At 40.7% G+C, this 18,263-nt stretch overlaps 1 protein-coding gene across 1 annotated transcript in view; it reads left to right on the top strand.

Annotated features, from left to right (window-relative positions):
• Window positions 1-5,781: 5,781 nt before the first annotated feature.
• The window catches only part of LOC140482376 (kinesin heavy chain), a 210,553-nt gene continuing 198,071 nt past the window's right edge, over window positions 5,782-18,263 (top strand). Inside the window, exon 1 of the mRNA XM_072579763.1 lies at window positions 5,782-6,317. Coding sequence (XP_072435864.1) covers window positions 6,189-6,317 — 129 coding nt within the window. The 5' untranslated portion in view covers window positions 5,782-6,188. The remainder of the gene's footprint in view (window positions 6,318-18,263) is intronic.

The raw sequence follows: 18,263 nt of genomic DNA on the forward strand, positions 1-18,263 counted from the left end.
GGTTAGTAGGGGTGTCCTGGAGATGTTCTCTGAAGCGCTCTGTGAGTAGGCGCCCAATGTAGAGGAGTCTGCATCGGAACCAATGGATACAGTAAATGACATGTATGGAAGTGCAGGTGAAACTTTGATGGATGTGGAAGGCTCTTTGGGCCTTGGATGGAGGTAAGGAAGGAGCTATGGGTGCAGGTTTTGCAATTCCCGTGGTGGCAGGGGAAGGTGCCAGGAGGGGAGGGTGTGTTGATGTGGGCATGGACCTGACTAGGGAGTTGCGGAGAGAACGGTTTTTATGGAAAGCAGATGGGGTGGGGAGGGAAATATACCTCTGGTGGTGGGGTCCATTTGTAGATGGTGGAAATGGCGGAGGATGATGTGATGTATACGGAGGTTGGTGGGGTGGAAGGTGTGGATCACGGGGGTTCTGTCCTTGTTGCGGTTGGAGGAGTGGGGTTCAAGAGCGGAGGTGCGAGACTTGGATGAGATGCGCTGGAAGGCATCATCAACCATGTGGGAGGGGAAATTGCGGTCTTTAAAGAAGGAGGTCATTTGGTGTGTTCTGTGGTGGAACTGGTCCTCCTAGGAGCACATGCAGCAGAGGTGGAGGAATTGAAAAAAAGGATAGCATTTTTACATGAGGCAACGTGGGAGGAGATGTAGTCTAGTAGCTGTGAGAGTTGGTGGGTTCATAGAAGATGTCAGTGTTGAGTTGGTCACTGTTGATGAAGATGGAGAGGTCCAGAAAAGGGAGCGTGGTGTCTGAGATGGTCCAGGTAACCTTAAGGTCGGGGTAAAATGTGCTGATGAAGTTGATTAACTGTTCAATCTTTTCATGGGAGCACGAGGTGGTGCCGACACAGTCATCAGTGTAGCGGAGGAAAAGGTGGGGGGGGGAAATGGTGTCAGTGTAACTACAGAAAATGGACTGTTCCACGTAACTGACAAAGAGGTAGGCACAGCTGGGCCCTATCCGGGTGCCCTTTCATCTGGAAGAAGTGGGAGGATTGAAAGGAGAAATTGTTGAGGGTGAGGACCAGTTCAGCCAAACAAATTAGAGTGTCAGTGGATGGATACTGGTGGGGACGTCAGGAGAGGAAGAAACTGAGGGCTTGGAGGCCCTGGACAAGGCAGATGGAGGTGTATCAGGACTGGATGTCAATGGTGAAGATGAAGCATTGGTGGCTCGGGAAACAAAAGTCTTGGAGGAGGTGGAGGGCGTGGATGGTGTCCTGAACATATGTGCAGAGTTCCTGGGCCAGAGGATAGGACAGCATCGAGGTACGTGGAGATGAGTTTGGTGGGGGCAGCAGCAGGCCGAGTTGATGGGTCGGCCAGGGTGGTCAGGCTTGTGGATCTTGGGAAGGAGGTAGAACCGGGTGGTGCAGGATTCCCAAACTATGAGATTGGAAGCTGTGGTTGGGAGATCCCCTGAGGTGATGAGGTCGTGTTTACATAGCCCCTTTATGATCACAGGATGCCTTTTTAGCCAATGACTGCCATGTTAGGAAACAAACAGCTTAATTTACACATAAACGCACTTGCCAGCAGCAAAGAAATAGTGATCAGATTTTATAATGGTTGAGGGATAAATATTGGTTGGGCATTGAGGTTAACACATTTATTTTTATGCCACTCTGAGAGGAAAGATAGGGCCTTAGTTTAAACATTTCTTCTGTCAGACTTTATAGTAAGATTGAAAAGCTGACTCTGTTGAACTGAAATGTCCATTTTATGTTCATTTAAGCTTTCATTAAAGGAAATAAGAAATACAATGTGCATTTCAGAAAATAATTTTAAATATCTGTGCAAATCAAATATTACATTTTGATCTGCTGACTTATTTTACATTTGCATAACTTCATATTTTAAAATAAATTATTCTTAATAGTCTAGCTTGAAACATAAAATCTGTCATCTTTATTTATCAAACCTATCAGGAGGTACACTGGGCACCTCAGGCATCTGTGCAATGTGTAACTGCAGGAAGTGGCAATCATGAGCTGTTTATTAGCATTCCTGGAGCAAGTCAATAACTCCAGCAGTTTCAAGCACAGAAGGAAGCCTATCATGTCTTTGCTCACTCTTAACTAGAGCAATTCACATGCTAGTTGCTTGTGGATCTAACTATGATATAATCAGTGCCAGGTAGAAAATGAATATGACTGCTTTGTTTCTGAATTACGTTCCTTGGTTTATGAAATCAAAGGTATTATAGCCCTTTGTCATTACCATTGCTGACTTATGTATATACATCTCTGCTTGTCTCATGCGTCAATCTTTCTGTAATTTTACACTGTAATTTTTCCTAATGAGACTATCTTCACACCACCCTCTGCTAAACTCAGTGGATCTGTGTGAACTTGAACAGCTGGTCTCATAGAAGCTACAAAAATAGGAGATTGCAACACACAGCTCAAGCTCCAACTGTTAGCAGGATTATCTCTAATTACTATATGGACAATTGACATTCAAAGTTTCAATGTTTTGGCCTCCAACACCTGTTTGTGCATTTTCTCAATAGTTTTTGATTTCTAATTACCTGTGCATGTTCCTGACAAAGGCTCCAGATCTATTAGTAGGGATGCTTGATGTGTTAGGAGAAAGTGAGGACTGCAGATGCTGGAGACCAGAGCTGAAAACTGTGATGCTGGAAAAACACAGCAGGCCAGGCAGCATCCGAGGAGCAGGAGAACCGACGTTTTGGGCATAAGCCCCTTTTCAGGAATACCCCTGACAGTCTCCTATCACAACCAAACTCTAAGTAAAGCTTTGCTTCACGAGTTTGCTACCAACCATATGAACTATGCATCCTGCCCAGTGAAGTTGATTTTGAATCATTAGTCCAAGGTAGCTTGGAAGAGATGTTGATGTTGGGATTGTCTTTCTTGCCACTGCATTTGGAAGACCCTGTGAAATGCTTCACTGCTTGTAACTCTACAGTGTTTTGAGGTGTTTTTTGGTCCATGTCTTGGAAGCACACAGGAACTCTGTCCATGAGGTATCACTGCCAGCTCTGTTAGGGGGCCACTTCCTCCCATGAAGCACAGGGAAAGGCAATGAAGCAATCTTTCTTAAACTACCACAGCTGGCAAAGCGATTGAACACCTGCTATTAGTACCATTCTGCACTATAATCTAGCCAACCAAACTGACCAATCCCACTGTATCAGCTGTGCTCAGGTAGTAGTGCCCTTGTCATTGAGTCACAAAGCTGTAGGATTAGCTGCTCAAGGACTTGAATTCAAAAATAACAACTGACACTCAATGCCCCATCTATTTTTATTTCTTAATAAAGATTAAATGTGTGGGAACCTCCAGCGTATTTCACTGCTCTGTGGCTTAAAAATGATATCAGTGGCACTCCACTGTAATGCTACAATGTCGATCATGCTGTCTTTTCGATGAGATGTCAAACCAAGGTACATTGCTCTCTGAGGTAGATGTCCAAGAATACATTTCATCATTTTGAAGTTAAAAAGTCAAACAGCGCAGAAAGAGACACTTCATGGCATCATGACTAATGACTAATCTTGTTCCATGATGATTTGCTGACCCGAGCTCTCATTTACTGGAACTGCCTGTCAATCAGGCCTTGTCAGGCTTGTAACATTGATGCACCTTAGCTCTGTCACAGACAAAGAGAGTTTTATCTCCCTTATGTCCTTATCCTCATTTTCAGAAGATGGCTCCAATTCTGCCAGTTCCACAGCATCCAGCACATCACCTCATTACCTGCTTCAACTGGGTAGAGCACAGTAAGACAGGATTATGTGGTACACTCTGTCTGGGCTAGAATGGGGAGCATCCCCCAACACCCCGGACTTGTCCATGAAATGGACTTAACAGTCCTATGGTTTGTCCCACTCAAGCCCTGTCTGAAGCAATTGCAATATTGTATCTATGGTCCACATCAGCAAGGGATTGTGCAATGGGGTCATGATCTATTGTTGCACTGGGTAGCCTTGTCCCCCAGTAGCAGCCTTAAAATGCACCTGGACTCTCAAACACACAGGGTCAACAATAGAGCTCCAGGATATAGGAGATGTGCAAATACAAGGGCAGTGGGCACACACGTTGAGGGAGATCATAGATCACCTACACATTAATTGAGTGGAACTCCTTCCTATTGATGAATTCTGCAACATTCTGATATGGCCCTCTCATTGTGTTTACTATCTATGGCACCTGGGTCTGGGTGATGTCAGCTAGGTACCTGAATCCTACTGCATGGACTGCAGCACTGACATCATCATGGGAAAATGAAATGAACTGCTGTGTTCTTGCACAGATAATATTGGTCTTTGTCCAAATGCATTTGTGGATGCCTGACTGAGAGATCCTATACTGGTGACCCATTGCTACCTGAAATGATCCAGTCACGCAGAAGTTCAAAGCAGCTGTCACCTACTGCAGAAACCGGCAGAGGATGACTTCTCTCTCCTGCAGCTCTCAGAATCCACTTTGGCAGCAGGTATGATTCATGGCTCTGGCTTAAATGCAAATCAGCTAACAGGCTTTGCATAACAGAAGGCAAGTTATCGTGCCGTGAGCATTCAGGTGGGGGCTAAGTGTGGGCATGCTAAGACAGCACGTTAGCAGCCCTGAGATGCAACTTGATTCAATCTGTGAGCTGGGTGCCTGTCCCTGTGCAAAACGTCCCTGTGCAGCCATTCAATATTAGTTGCTGGTGTGCCATATAATACAAGTCTGTGCTTTCTAAATGGCTACAAATGGACCAGAGAGGTGCCACGATCGTCATGAGGGGTTGGCAAGTGTCAAACACCAATGTCCATTGCTAAGGGGTGTGTGTGGCTGATGACCATGGATAGCGCCCTAAGACGCTGTTTGGTCCTAAGCAACAAGGTCTGATCACTGTCAGTTTGAGAATTCTCGAAGTTTAGCTTGTTTGGCTCATTTTGGTAAGATAGGCTGCTAAGTATTAATGAGGTGAACTGCTGTGATAATAAGGCATTTAACAAGCATTAATCCTCCTTAATAGGAAACTCACTTCACTGCTGTGTCGCGAGAAATTGGCTTTGCTGCTCAGCAAATGCATGCAGGATGCAGTGGGCTGCTCTCGACATTTGAGATAGGCCCCACTGAACTTGTCCAAGTCTGCCTAAAATGTAATTCATGTTGCTTAGATTCCTATCACATTCTACTCAATGTGTCTATTTATCAGCCAGCTGGAGAGCACTAAGAAATGCCCTGGATGAAGTTCCAGCTTTTTGATTCTCAAATGTGATTATTTCTAAGGCATAGCACAGCTAACTGCAAATGAACAGTCAACCCATAGATCAAACCGTGAAGATCTTCAGTCCTGTCCGATTTCCACCTGAGATTTAAAATTTAAAATTCTTGGAAAATATGAACAGTGATTTGTGATATCTTCCAGTTGTCTATCAACCATCGAATGGCCGTCTTTAATTCCCTTTCCTGTTAAGTGGGAGACACTGAATTATTCACAAGATGCATGGGGGAAAAAAAAACTATTGTTTGTGAGGCTAACAGCCAAGCCTGCAGTCAGTGGGGAGGGAAAGAAGATGGACTGTCATTCCTTCTCTCCTTACTCAGGCTCTACACAGAGGCTCGGAGGGGGGGGCATTCTCAATGTAACCTAAGGCAGTTAGATGTCTTACCCCTAACACCGGGAAGTGTGGATTCTTTTGCAGGCAGACCCCCATTCGCTGGAACTCCATTTCCCAAGGAGCTGCAGTCTCGCGAGAGGAAGGAGGAGGGGGGGAAGAGCTGACGGTGAGGTAATGATGTGATGTCAGAAAAGCCTGCGAACAGCAGAGGAGCTGGAACAGAGGAGAAGGTGCTGTGGTGCTGATGCGAGATGGTAGGGAGAAGGCGAAGATGCTGAACCAACAAGGAGCGTTGTCCGCCCTGCAGAGGCAAAGAATGACCTTGAGAAGTTAATGCATCCATTGCGAAATGCTGCTTTCTTTCTTATTTCACTGAAATAGCATATTAATAACCCGCTGATTCCGGTTTATTTTTGCCTTTTAAATTTTATATTTTGTAACTAGCACATTTTGCAGCCCCGATGCAGAAATCCTCGCATCAGTGACTGCTACCATGTTCAGCTAGAGGGGAAGGGGAGCGAGCTCCTGCGTTGGAATATATTTTTCTTCCCTTTGCCTCCTCGGGGGGGTTTGGTTGTGATCCCGTGTTGCTGTCGAAAGGCGAGAGATGGCGGACCCAGCCGAATGCAGCATTAAAGTAATGTGTCGATTCAGGCCACTGAGCCCAGCTGAAGTCTTAAGAGGAGACCAATTCATCCCGAAATTTAAAGGCGACGACACCATCAATCTTTTAGGGGTAGGTTTTATTCTTAAAATCGCCCGTTTTGGGGGAAAAAAATCCGTGAAAGTTTTTCTTATATTTTTTTTAGTGGGGAGGATTGGATTTTGTTGAAATTAAAAGTTCTCCCGTGTAGAATTAAACGGATTATGTCCCTTTTGTTGGCAGGGCAATCGCTGTCATTCAGTTTTTCGTTTCTGCTGTCAGGGCACAGTCGCTGTGTCTAGGGCGTTATGAAATCCCGGTGTCATTATTGCTCAGATTTGAACCATTCTTTTTACGTCCTCCGCTAACCATTTTTAAAGCACGGTTCTGCATTGTGTCTTACCAATGATCAGGCTCCAAGTTCCAGTCAATCAACCTGCCTTTTCGGAAAGATTTCTAACTTCCAGGCAACGCCGCGACTAAAACAGAGAGGGGAAAAAAAATTGTTTTTCTTCTTTTTTTTAAGCGGAAAATTTATGCTTGGATTCGGGGTCTCCCTACTGGGAACCTAAGCATTTCAGAAAACAAGGTGGGTCATGCGAGGAAGATAATCTCAATGTACTTTTATACAATTTTGGAAGCGTCACATTTTTTTTCTATCGCCACTCTTCACATGATATTGTTGGGGAGGACAGGGTGGGGGAACCTGCCGTGTCCCAGTACAAAGATGGGGAATTATTGACTCCGGGTTAGCTACCCCGGCTTTATGCATCCGGTAGTAACGGGATCAACTATTTAATAACTCCTATATTTCGCAAGAACAAAGTGCAATCCACCCAAATCCCTTATTGCTCTGTCTCTTGTTTCTTATGCTCTGGTGCAGCCTGAAATTGATGTACATGATGTCATCCGAGCACAGAGAACATGCGCAGTTCTGCCTGCTGTAGCAGTCAGCCACACAACTCATTTGTCAGGCCACCCTTTCTACATTACTTTCACTGAACGATTACTGAATTAATTTCAATTTTGATTGAAACTCCCCCCTCCCCCAGTCCCTACCCCTTCAAGTGCTCCTCCCCCCGCCTCTCTCGAAGGGACTGGTGATCCTTGCTGGGCTCTAGCTCCCTTAGGCATTTGCCCTTCTTTGCCCATCACCCACTGCCATTCTGCTTGACTGTCGATGGATGTTACAGTCAAGTATATTCTGATCACGCATGACAGATCCACTTTCTGCTGGGCAGCACTGTGTCGTGATTAAGATCCAAGGATTGAGGCAGATTTCTTCCCATTCCCAGTTTTAGACACATGAAGACAATTGAAGCAATGCAAATTACTGTGTTACCTGAGATCAACCAATTTAGCACGGACTGACCATCTAACCATTAAGCTGCAGCTGCACCAATAAATATATTCTGTATCCCAATGGCTTTAATATATAGTGAACTATTAATATATTTTGTTCAGGCCTACAAGTCTATGCTAGTGTTTATGGCCTCCTTGCTGCATTCTTAATCTAAGCCTATTAAATTATTTATTTTCTTTTTATATGCTTAACCAATTCAACACACCTCAATGTACTGCATTCCTTTTTTTTTTGTTCCACATTTTGGGCAAATACATATTGCTTGAATTCCCAATGGATTTTTGGAGTCTGAATTATATCTATGCTGCTGGTGTTGATTGCTCCCACAAGTGGAAATATCTCTGTCTACCTTATCAAAACCCCTTCTTGATTTTAAAGACCAATCTGCCCTCCGCCTTTACTTTTCCTGAGAGATGGCCCTGGGCTGTTCCACCTTTCCAAATTAAATATATCATCTCAGTTTGGGGAGCATCCCTGTACAGTACATCCCTTTGAGTGGGATTAAGGGCTTAGTTAATCAAAGAAAAGATGAAAGTTGGTATGGTATGTGAGGAAAAATCCTCAACAAAAATAAAACTTGTCCCTGTTACATATGACCCTACATGTGGACTAACAACACAGATCCATTGGAAAACAAATGAGACAGCAGAATTCTTTGAATTGAAGCCAATGAATAAGTAGTTCTGCAGTTATAACAAGCTAATTGCCAAGGGCTGGCAAGATAATGTAACAAATATGTATTCATAAAACAGCAGATTTTTTTTTTGTCCATCCTGTGAAAGTAACTTCACACATCCTTGATTTACACTTCCTGAAGTATTGTTGGAATCAGTACAGCACCATATTTTCAAATTTTAAACTTTAAGGAGATCTCAGGGAGTCAGCAGGAAGAGACATTGGCAGATGCTTAGCTAACATAACCAATTACAGTACCACTTGAGTGCTAAGGTGTGCAGTTCTAATTGGACTTTTCCACCTCTATTTAATAGGTGCAAATCTGGCAGTATAAATTTTTGATCTTGACTCAGGCTGTGAATCACACACTGGTGGGAATTTACTGCTACCCAATTGACTTCCTAGTCTGATATGTTTAACAATGAATGATAATGCAGAACACAGATTTACTAAGTTTTCAGAAGTATTCTTATTCAGTGAAATTATGGAAAAAATTGGAACTCCTGACTTGTTGGGCACTGAATTTCCTGTTCTACTGCTTTAAGACTTATTGTGGCAAAATGAGTGAATTTTCTGGTTTTTTTATGATTTATGGAAAATAAATGAAAATGTAATTTAAACCTTTAGTGTGAACAATGCACATTACAAACACAACATTGGGAAACAGGTGTCTGAATGTAGCAGCTGTGGCACAAATTGAATGATGACTGTTAAAGTTGGAATTTATCTTGGAGAGTAACTAAGAAGGAAATCTCACACAGAATAGAATGGGGGTGAGAGCAGTGCAATAATGGGAGAGCTTAGAATGGAGTTTGTGCTAACATTGGAACATTTTAACTTACTGACAGTAGGTTGGAAAAAGAATGACTCATGGTCAAAAAATGAAGAAGGATTTAAAAGATAGATATTCTGGAAAGCAACCAAGATAGGCAATTGAAAATGAGTGAAAGCAATACTTAGGCTATGAAATTCCTGTATATTTTTAAGAGACAAAATGGTATCTCAATGGCTGAAATATAGAACAAAGGTATGTAGGATAGAGAGAAGTTTTGGAGCAGACAAAAGCTGACTATTTGTGTTTGGGCTCTTTGAGCTTGCTACATTGTAAAGTTCAAAGACCCACAATATGTACCTATACAAAATATTCATGCAAAAGCTCAGGTACCTGTGTTAATGCCAGTTGGCAGTAATGCCAGTTGGCTTTGGAACAGTTTCTTCTAATTGAAGTTGTTCTTTAATCTGCTGGGAAAATTTCTTTGGGCACACTTGTAATGTTAAAAGATTAAATTGGACTATCTCTGTGGACATTAATGAAATATTAAAGGGTTATACAGTACTGTCTTCCTCCAGAAGCTGAACATTCTGGAAGTGGGTGGGGACAAAATTCATGAAGGAATGCGGATGACTCTCACTTCATTTAGGCAGTCATTTGCTATTACTCCCCTACTATTATCAAATTAAACTCTTATTCAGTCCCTTCCATTCAGAAATACTTTCATAGCCATGCCCCAGCCAATCAGGTTTGTTTATGTGATCATCCTCCGATATTGAAGCCTATCACACCTACATTGTCTGGGGAAGTAGTGGAGCCAGAACTCATTTATAAGGCTGTCCCGAAGCTAGGACATATCATACCTACATTATCTTGGAATCACTGAGTCACGAAATCGTCTGCATAATGATTCCCCAGGATTCAGGCACTTACATTTGCATTATCTCTGAGGATGACCTCATCCTACCATTGTACTTGGGGTAACATATGGGGTGGGGTGGTGTTGGTGGCAGGAGTACTTGTGAGCATTAATAACTGACCTGTGTAAAGGGGATATGTTTCCTTTGTTCGGTACCTCATTTTGACTCGACTTCACATGACCAATGAAGAGTGTCAGAGGGGTCACCTAGCTTGTACAAGCTTTATTAAACTTTAACTGTTCGCAGAAGTTGGTGTGTGTGAGTTGCATCTCATGTGTGAAACCTTGGGAAAAGAACCTAACACACTGGTTTGTACATTAATTCCCCATTTACTGCCATTTGATTGTGGCAGCTTTTCTGTCCAGACTGTTCATGGATACTTCAAGAACTGTTTCCAATGATAGATATGGGAAGAGGATGAATTTTCCAGAAAACAAATTCCCTGAAGCATTAAAAGAGGAAAGGAAGTTTTGCCTTGACAACCAAGAATATATTTTAAAAATGAGAGCATTTCCAGGACTAGTGGAGGTAATTTATAAGATAAATTTGAAGAGCAAAAGATGAACTCGGACAGGTTTGCAAAATAACTATTAAAACCATTTGAGAATCTCTCTTGGATAATTGATTTGCATGTCTTTTTTTTTAAAGGAAAAGTTAGGATACAAAATAAAATGAAGGGTAATGCTTTCTCTCTAAATTGTACTTGCAAATCAGAGAATGGTTTCTGATCTTACTGCTCTATGTACATAACTGGGAAGGATATGTTGGGAGTAAACAAACCTTTAATTCTACAGGCAAAAATCTACTTGCACTGTGGCAAAAAGAAACGGTGAAGTTATAATGGCCATCACCCTTGACAATTCTGAAGCAGTCACTTGTTTCTACCTATCTGAAAAGGACTAATCAGGTGAAAAATATAAAAATGGCAGCATTTCTAGTCTGTGCCAAAAAGATTGAATGTAAAGAGTAAAACTTCACAGCATGCTTTCAGCAATATGGTGGTGTTGCTATGGAGACAGGAAATTGAATGGTACTGAATTGTGGAGCCATTGAAAAGGGAATGAGATTGCACACTGCTTTCCTGTTGCATGGCTGCTGACTTAGCCTAGTCTTCAGCCCAAGTGATAAAAGCATTTGTTTTTATTGCTGCCTTCAGAGCAGCAAACCAATATAATAGAACCTTCCACCAATTCTGTTCAAATAGCCACAATGTTCTAGAATGGAATTTGTCATGCACTTGACATTTTGTTTCTTGGACATTTTTTCTTTAGGGCTACATCATCCTCCAGGAAGAAAATAATAAAATGATTCAAGGGGATTTGTATCTTAAAACTCTTCAGTGCTCACCAGAGTAAACGATAGTACATTACTTCTGGCAATAACAGGATATAATCCTGTCTAATATGTGGATTTGGAAAGTATTCTGTTATTGGATTAATTGCATTAATCATTACTCACTGAGGTATAAAGAAAAAGAACTAAATGGACTTGTTCTTTTAAAATTAGCACAGAGAAATGCAACTTTTACATTCAATAACCACTGCCAGATTTAGAGCGAATGTGAAAATATTTTGATGTGCATATAAAAAATATTCTGTGGGAAGAGTGAATTTATCTCCCTTATTCTTGAATGATGGAAAATGGGGTAATCATATCAAATATCTTGTCTCTTTTAATGCATTTTGTGCTCTAGTAATCTTGAGACAAACTGATATCTTGCTAGAATTTGACTTTAAGATTCTAAGACCTTTTTTTTATTCATTCATGGAATACTAGTGTCGCAGACAGGGCCAGTTGTTTTTTGCCTAACCACAGTTGCCTTTGAGAGAGTGGTGGTGAATTGTCTTCTTGAACCACTACTTGACTTTACTAGGTGTGTGAAGTAAGTATTACTTAGTGTTTCAAATGGCCGAAATAATTGTTAGTCTTAGTGCCAATGTCTGGACTTTTCATTTGAAGTTGTTAGATTTAAATATTTTTAGAACCTGGTAATTTCAGTGACTAGATCATTTTTTACTTGCATCTGAGCAGTTTGAGTTGTGAATAAAATAGGGGTAACTCCCCTGCTTGCTTCAAGATAGTGCCTTGGGATCTTTTACACTCAAATATCTCTTCTGCAAAACAATGCCTCCAACATTTTTCCATTTTGCCTCTGTTTCTGTGTGTTGTGTTATGACATTGATTCCAACTCGGACAAGTCTGTATCTTTATCACCGTTCTATGACATCACAACATGGGACTTTGCTATATAACTGTATCCATATATCTTTTGTCACTGAGTGTGTGTAATTGAGTCGGTATAGCCAGTTAGCTGTGTCTGCAATGTATAGTGTAAGCGCAGTACTCAGATTTTTTATAAGCCTGTGGTATTGCAGCCACTTACATAGCTAATGTGTTAAATAGATTTTGAGATGTCCGACTCAAGAAGATTCCAGTCTTCATAGCACGTGATACTTGGTGAACATAGCAAATCTTAAATTGCATCATGGTGGCAGTTCAAGGACACTAAATATTTGCTGTGAAAACTAGTTAGTGGAAGTATGTGGATGCAGAAGACTGAAAAGGTGGCTAGTTGTGAAAACAGTCATCCTAACTCGTCCATTTGCTCAGAGCTGAAGCTACAACAACAACTATAATTAAGGCTAAAGTGTTATAACCAAACCCAACACCTGTATGGAACCACATTTATGTATACCTTTTTTTTCCATTTAAGAAAAGTAGTAGTTTATAAGAGGCCCAAGATAGCCCCAACGTTTTTTTAAGTACAGGGTGACTAATTTTTAATGAAAGTGCTGAAAGGAGAGCTCCAATCTAAGAGAGCAATTCTTCAGCAAATATAATTTAAAACCATTAAGAAAAGTTGTTTTTTCTATTAAAGAAGCCTTGGCTAATCTGGATATTGGTTGATACAGCCATTTTCTTTATAGACCAATGCAAATTTTTTTTAAAAAAACGTTTGTGTGATCCTTGCTTCATTTTAGGTGTGGCTTATATCTTGCAACTGTTAAAGTGGCAGCAATTCTTAAAGCTGTCACATAAGACAGAAGCCAAAGAACAATTGTTACACCAAATACTAATATGGATTCTTGCTTGTAATTTTTAAAGAGCAATAAAAGGGCTTGACTTCATTTATATGACAGGGTGAAATGATAGCCAATTTTGTAGGCATGTGTTTAATACAAAAATACAGAACGCAATCTCACTGCAAAGACTTATGAAGCTGTTCATTGTCAGTACAATCATAAAATGTCTTTAATGATAGATTTTTGGATAAGCATTAATGCTTACTAGAAGAATGCAAATGCAAGGTTTGTGAAGGTTTGTAGCTCAGGTTGAGGTTTAGGGTGTAGGTTTGCTCGCTGAGCTGTAGGTTTGATATCCAGACTTTTCATTACCTGGCTAGGTAACATCATCAGTGGCGACCTCCAAGTTCAGAGTTACTGTAGCAGGCAAGCAGCATCTGCAAGTGCTTGACTCTGGAATAGCTATGGATTAGTGGCAGCACCACTAATCCAGAATCTGGTTTCCAGCATCTGCAGTCATTGTTTTTACCTCTGGAATAGCTATTGCTATTTTGGGAGGTGTGGCTTGTCTCCCCCATCAAGACAGTATTTAGTACTTTTATGACACATGTAAGCTTTGTTCTGCAAGAGTACAGTGGGCTAAATTGTGTAATTCACAGAGAAACCTATGGTACAACATAATGCTCCACATAGGTGAAAAGCCAACCAAAGGAACAATGCTGAAGAAGCTTACAAAGATGTCAACAAAATTGAAGAGATGGTCATAACATTGTAGTTTACAGATTCCAGTCAGGCAGTACCATTAGAAAGAGCTGAAGCCTTTACCTCTAATTGTGTGATATGCACCAAAAGAAATGAGCAGCATTTTCTGTATTTCAGATTAGACATTGGTGCTACTACAAATATCATCCACACCGACCTGCCGAAGCCCTATTCTCCTACATTTACCCCTTCACATTACACTATGGGCAATTTAGCATGGCCAATTCACCTAACCTGCACATTTTTGGACTGTGGGAGGAAACCGGAGCACCTGGTGGAAACCCACGCAGACTCTGGGAGAATGTGCAAACTCTACACAGTCAGTCGCCTAAGGCGGGAATTGAACCCAGGTCTCTGGCGCTGTGAGGCAGCAGTGCTAACCACTGTGCCACCGTGCTGCACTTCAGGCATGTTACACAATTTATTCAGGAGCCAGCACAACGGTGTACAGTCCATTCAAGATAAATGATTACAATAGGTCCGACATCCCATGCATTGGCATTAGTGACTGAGAGAAAGTGAGGACTGCAGATGCTGGAGAGTCAGTCAGATAGTGTGGCACTGGTCAGGCAGCATCTGAGAAGCAGAAGAGTTGACATTTCTGGCATGATTCCTTCATCAGGAATGCTTCCTGACCTGCTGTGCTTTTCCAGCACTACACTTTTCAACTCTAACTTTTTAATGAGTCTGGCTTGATGCTATTGGCAAGTAGAATGGCAACATAATGCTGCATCTAAAAGATGATGTCCAATGCCGTAATGTCCAAGACCAGCTGAAACTGAAATTTGATTCCATCACACGAAGCAATCTTAGCTGGAAAGTTGAGTATCATACTTATTGGTGTGTTTTGAAGAAAAATGGTAATTTTACATATTTGTTTACTTCTGAGGCAAATGAACAACACACAAAACAGATGTCCAGACAAACCTTCTACTAAGGAAGAGCTTAATTACAAATTCTCAGCTGCCAAGTATTTCTCTGACAACAATTTCTCTAGATGCCAATAGCTAGGGTTAGATATTGGTCCATGCATCTTCTTGAGGAATGCGTAAGATTTTAGACCACATTTTGGCAGACACTGTTGCCTCAGATTACCATTTAGAGTATTCGTCAGCTAATTCTGATGACAAAGAATCATCAAGAATCTACCAGATTATCTCTGTATCATAGATGTCACAGCACACAGAACTAAATGTGAGCATGACATAATCCTTCATCAGCTCATGACAGCGGCAAAGAAACCTTATATTTAGCAGTTTAAAAAAAGATGCCAAATCATCATTAACTAAATCAATGTTTTTGGATTAATCTATTAGTATTAGAGCTGACCCTACTAAAATTGAAGATATTTTCACCCTAAAACAGAGCTGACTTACAAAGACTTATCTCAGTTTCTTTTAAATTGTTGTCCCTATTTGGTCTCAATTTTGAAGCCAAGGTATCTCACTTTCAATATCTTCCCCACAAAGACTCACCGTAAATGTGGCAGGAAGATCACTAGCATTTTCTTCAATCTCTCAAATGTTCTATCATACAGTAAATGTTCTTCAATATTATGATCCTTGTAAACTCACCACATTGGAAGTCGATGTATCTGGAAAGACCTCAGAACATGTCTATTGCAGGATAACAAACCTTTTGCCTTCAATTTTAAGTTCCTTAGAATAGCTCAGATTAACTACTTCAGTATTGAAATACACTTATTGTAGTTTTTGAGATGCAACAGCTTCATATGCACCTATTGGACACCATTTCAGTATTCATACTGACCGCAAACCATTTAGATATGATCTGTTGATAGTCTCTCAAGTGCACCTCCTATCATTACAATGTTAATGTGTCAAGATTCAAGGAGAACATTGGAAAGTACAGTACAAACCAGGTTCCCAAACAGCCATCGTTAATGTCTTAGCCAGCTTCCCAACACTGCCAAGAGCTAAGATTCCTTTAGACCTTTCAAGTGGTCATTACTGAATTTGAATTTGAAGGTCATCTTTAACATCGATTCCATATGTTTTACTCACAGCCAAGCGAAGCAGATCCAGCAAGCCATGTTAAACATTACTTAAGATCATTGTCAGTGGATAGCCCAAATGCATGCAGCAGGACCTTGAGTTCATATGTTTGTTCAGCACATTCAGAGACCAACTTACATTCTCCAAGAATGTAATCTTCAAAGGCAAACAAGTCCTAATTCTGCATGTTCTGTAGCAAGATCTGCTAGGCAGGATACATATGTGCAAATAACTTAAGCAATTGGCATACAAATCTATGTTTTGACCTTGTGTCAACAAGGATATTCATTAACTTTTGTAATTTATATGAATAATTTGGATGAGAATTTAGAAGATATGGTTAGTACGTTTGTGGATGACAACAAAATTGGTGGTATAGTGGAAAAGATTATTAAGAGATCTTGATCAATTGGGCCCGTGGGCTGAGGAGTGGAAGGTGGAGTTTAATTTGGATAAATCATGGTATTGCATGTTGTAAAAAAAAAAGGCAAGGCTTATGCAGTGGATTTGATTTGATTTGATTTATTATTTTCACATGCCTAGGTTCATGGTGGGGCCCTGGGTGGTGGTGTTGAATGGAGACCTGGAGGTTCAGAAACATTGTTCTAAGAAAGTTGCCTTGCAGGTAGACAAGATGGTTAAGGCATTTAGCTCCCATGCCTTCATTGCTCAGATGATTGAATATAGGAGTTGGGACATCATGTTGATGTTGTACTGGGTATTGGTGAGGCCACTTTGAGTACTGTGTATAGTTCTGGTTACCCTGCTATAGGAAGGAGATATATTAAGTTGGAGAGGGTTCAGAAAATATTTACCCAAAATGTTGCCAGGACTGCAAAGTTTAAGTTATGAGGGTAGTTTGGGACCTTTTTCACTGAAGTGTAGGAGGTTGAGGGATGACCTTACAGATGTTTATAAAACCAGAACTGGCATAGATAATGTGAATAGCAAAAGTCATTTCCCTTGGATGGGTGAGTTCAAAACTCGGGGCATATTTTTAAGGTGAGAGGCAACGGATTTAAAAAGGACCTGAGTGGCAACTTTTTCAATAAGGTGGTTTGTGTGTGGAATAAACTGCCAGAGTAAGTGGTAGATGCATGTACACTTACAATATTTAAAAGACGTTGGAAGAGGTCTGTGAATAGGAAAGGTCTAGAGGGATATGGGCCAATCACAGGCAAGTGGGACCAGTTTATTTTGGGGAAACTTTGTTGGCTTGGGCAAGTTAGTGCGAAGGGTCTGTTTCTGTGCTGTATGATTCTATGACTAATCAAGTCATGTGAAACATGTCAATTCCTTCACCTGAAATATTGAGAGAACCTCTCTTCCTGAGCTCTGGTACAACATTGTAACTGATACTTTGCATGTCCAAGGACATAAATACATCCTGGTAACTGACTATTTCATAAAGTTCCCTTTTTTGTGTGAAAAATCAAAGATACCACTTGGATTTTGACAAATTGAATTCAGTAATGTTGATGTACCTCAACAAATTGAATCCAACAGCAGTACCCTAAATACACCCTTCCAAGATATGTACAGGAAATCAATATATAACCTCTTCTTTATTACCATCCATTGAATGGAGTCACAGAATGCACTATTTTTACTGTAAAACCCATGATCATTAAATGTAAAATGACTTCCAAAGTTTTCATGTGCCCATGTTAAATGTACATGCCACTTCTTTAGGCAACAGTTAACTTTCACCCACTGCTCTCATGTTTAAGATAGAGACTAATATTCCTTTCTACACACTGTGCACAATATATTGTTGGAAAGAAGGGGAAAAATGGGACAAGAGCATGATTAATGAACATGTAGTTAGCTGTCCTAACATGAAGAAGTCAAGGCATCTGAGTTTGAGGTTTTAGCATGAACACATGGATACATTTTGCTGCTGTGTTCAGCTGCAATCATTTGACATTGTCATGAACAATGGTAAATAGTCAAATTCTGCAAAGAAATTGACTATTTCTGAACTATGTTATCAACAACCCATCACACAGGATGGTGGGTTGGATGCCAGACAACAAATGCATTTCTATGATAAGTGAGACACGTATATCTGTGACAACAGATAACACACCATAGTCTGAAACTACATCACTATGCCATGATAACTGTAAGGACCAGATCTGGTTGTGTCATAAGTGCACAAGGAGTTATCTGAATGTTTTGACTCGTTATATGCATCCTTGAACAAGTTGTTGGAAAAATTTCCACTTTTAAAGGGAAAAAGGACAAAGGTATTAAGACAAATTCCATATCAGAAAGGCTATACCTTTAAGACTGATTGACTGATGGCATTGTGGCATGTTACTTTCTGATAAAAAATGTATAAGCCTTGCTTTCAGTCACTCTGTATAATGGAGTCAGTGTAGTCCTTTTTTTTCTTATAATGTACAGTAACATCAATAAGCGTAGAAGCCAGATTGTGTATAAATCTGTGATATAACAGCCAAGTAAATATTCAATGATATACATAAACTCTTTAGATTTTGACTAA

The sequence above is a fragment of the Chiloscyllium punctatum genome, chromosome 10 (assembly GCF_047496795.1).
Source record: "Chiloscyllium punctatum isolate Juve2018m chromosome 10, sChiPun1.3, whole genome shotgun sequence".
Taxonomy (NCBI): Eukaryota; Metazoa; Chordata; class Chondrichthyes; order Orectolobiformes; family Hemiscylliidae; genus Chiloscyllium; species Chiloscyllium punctatum.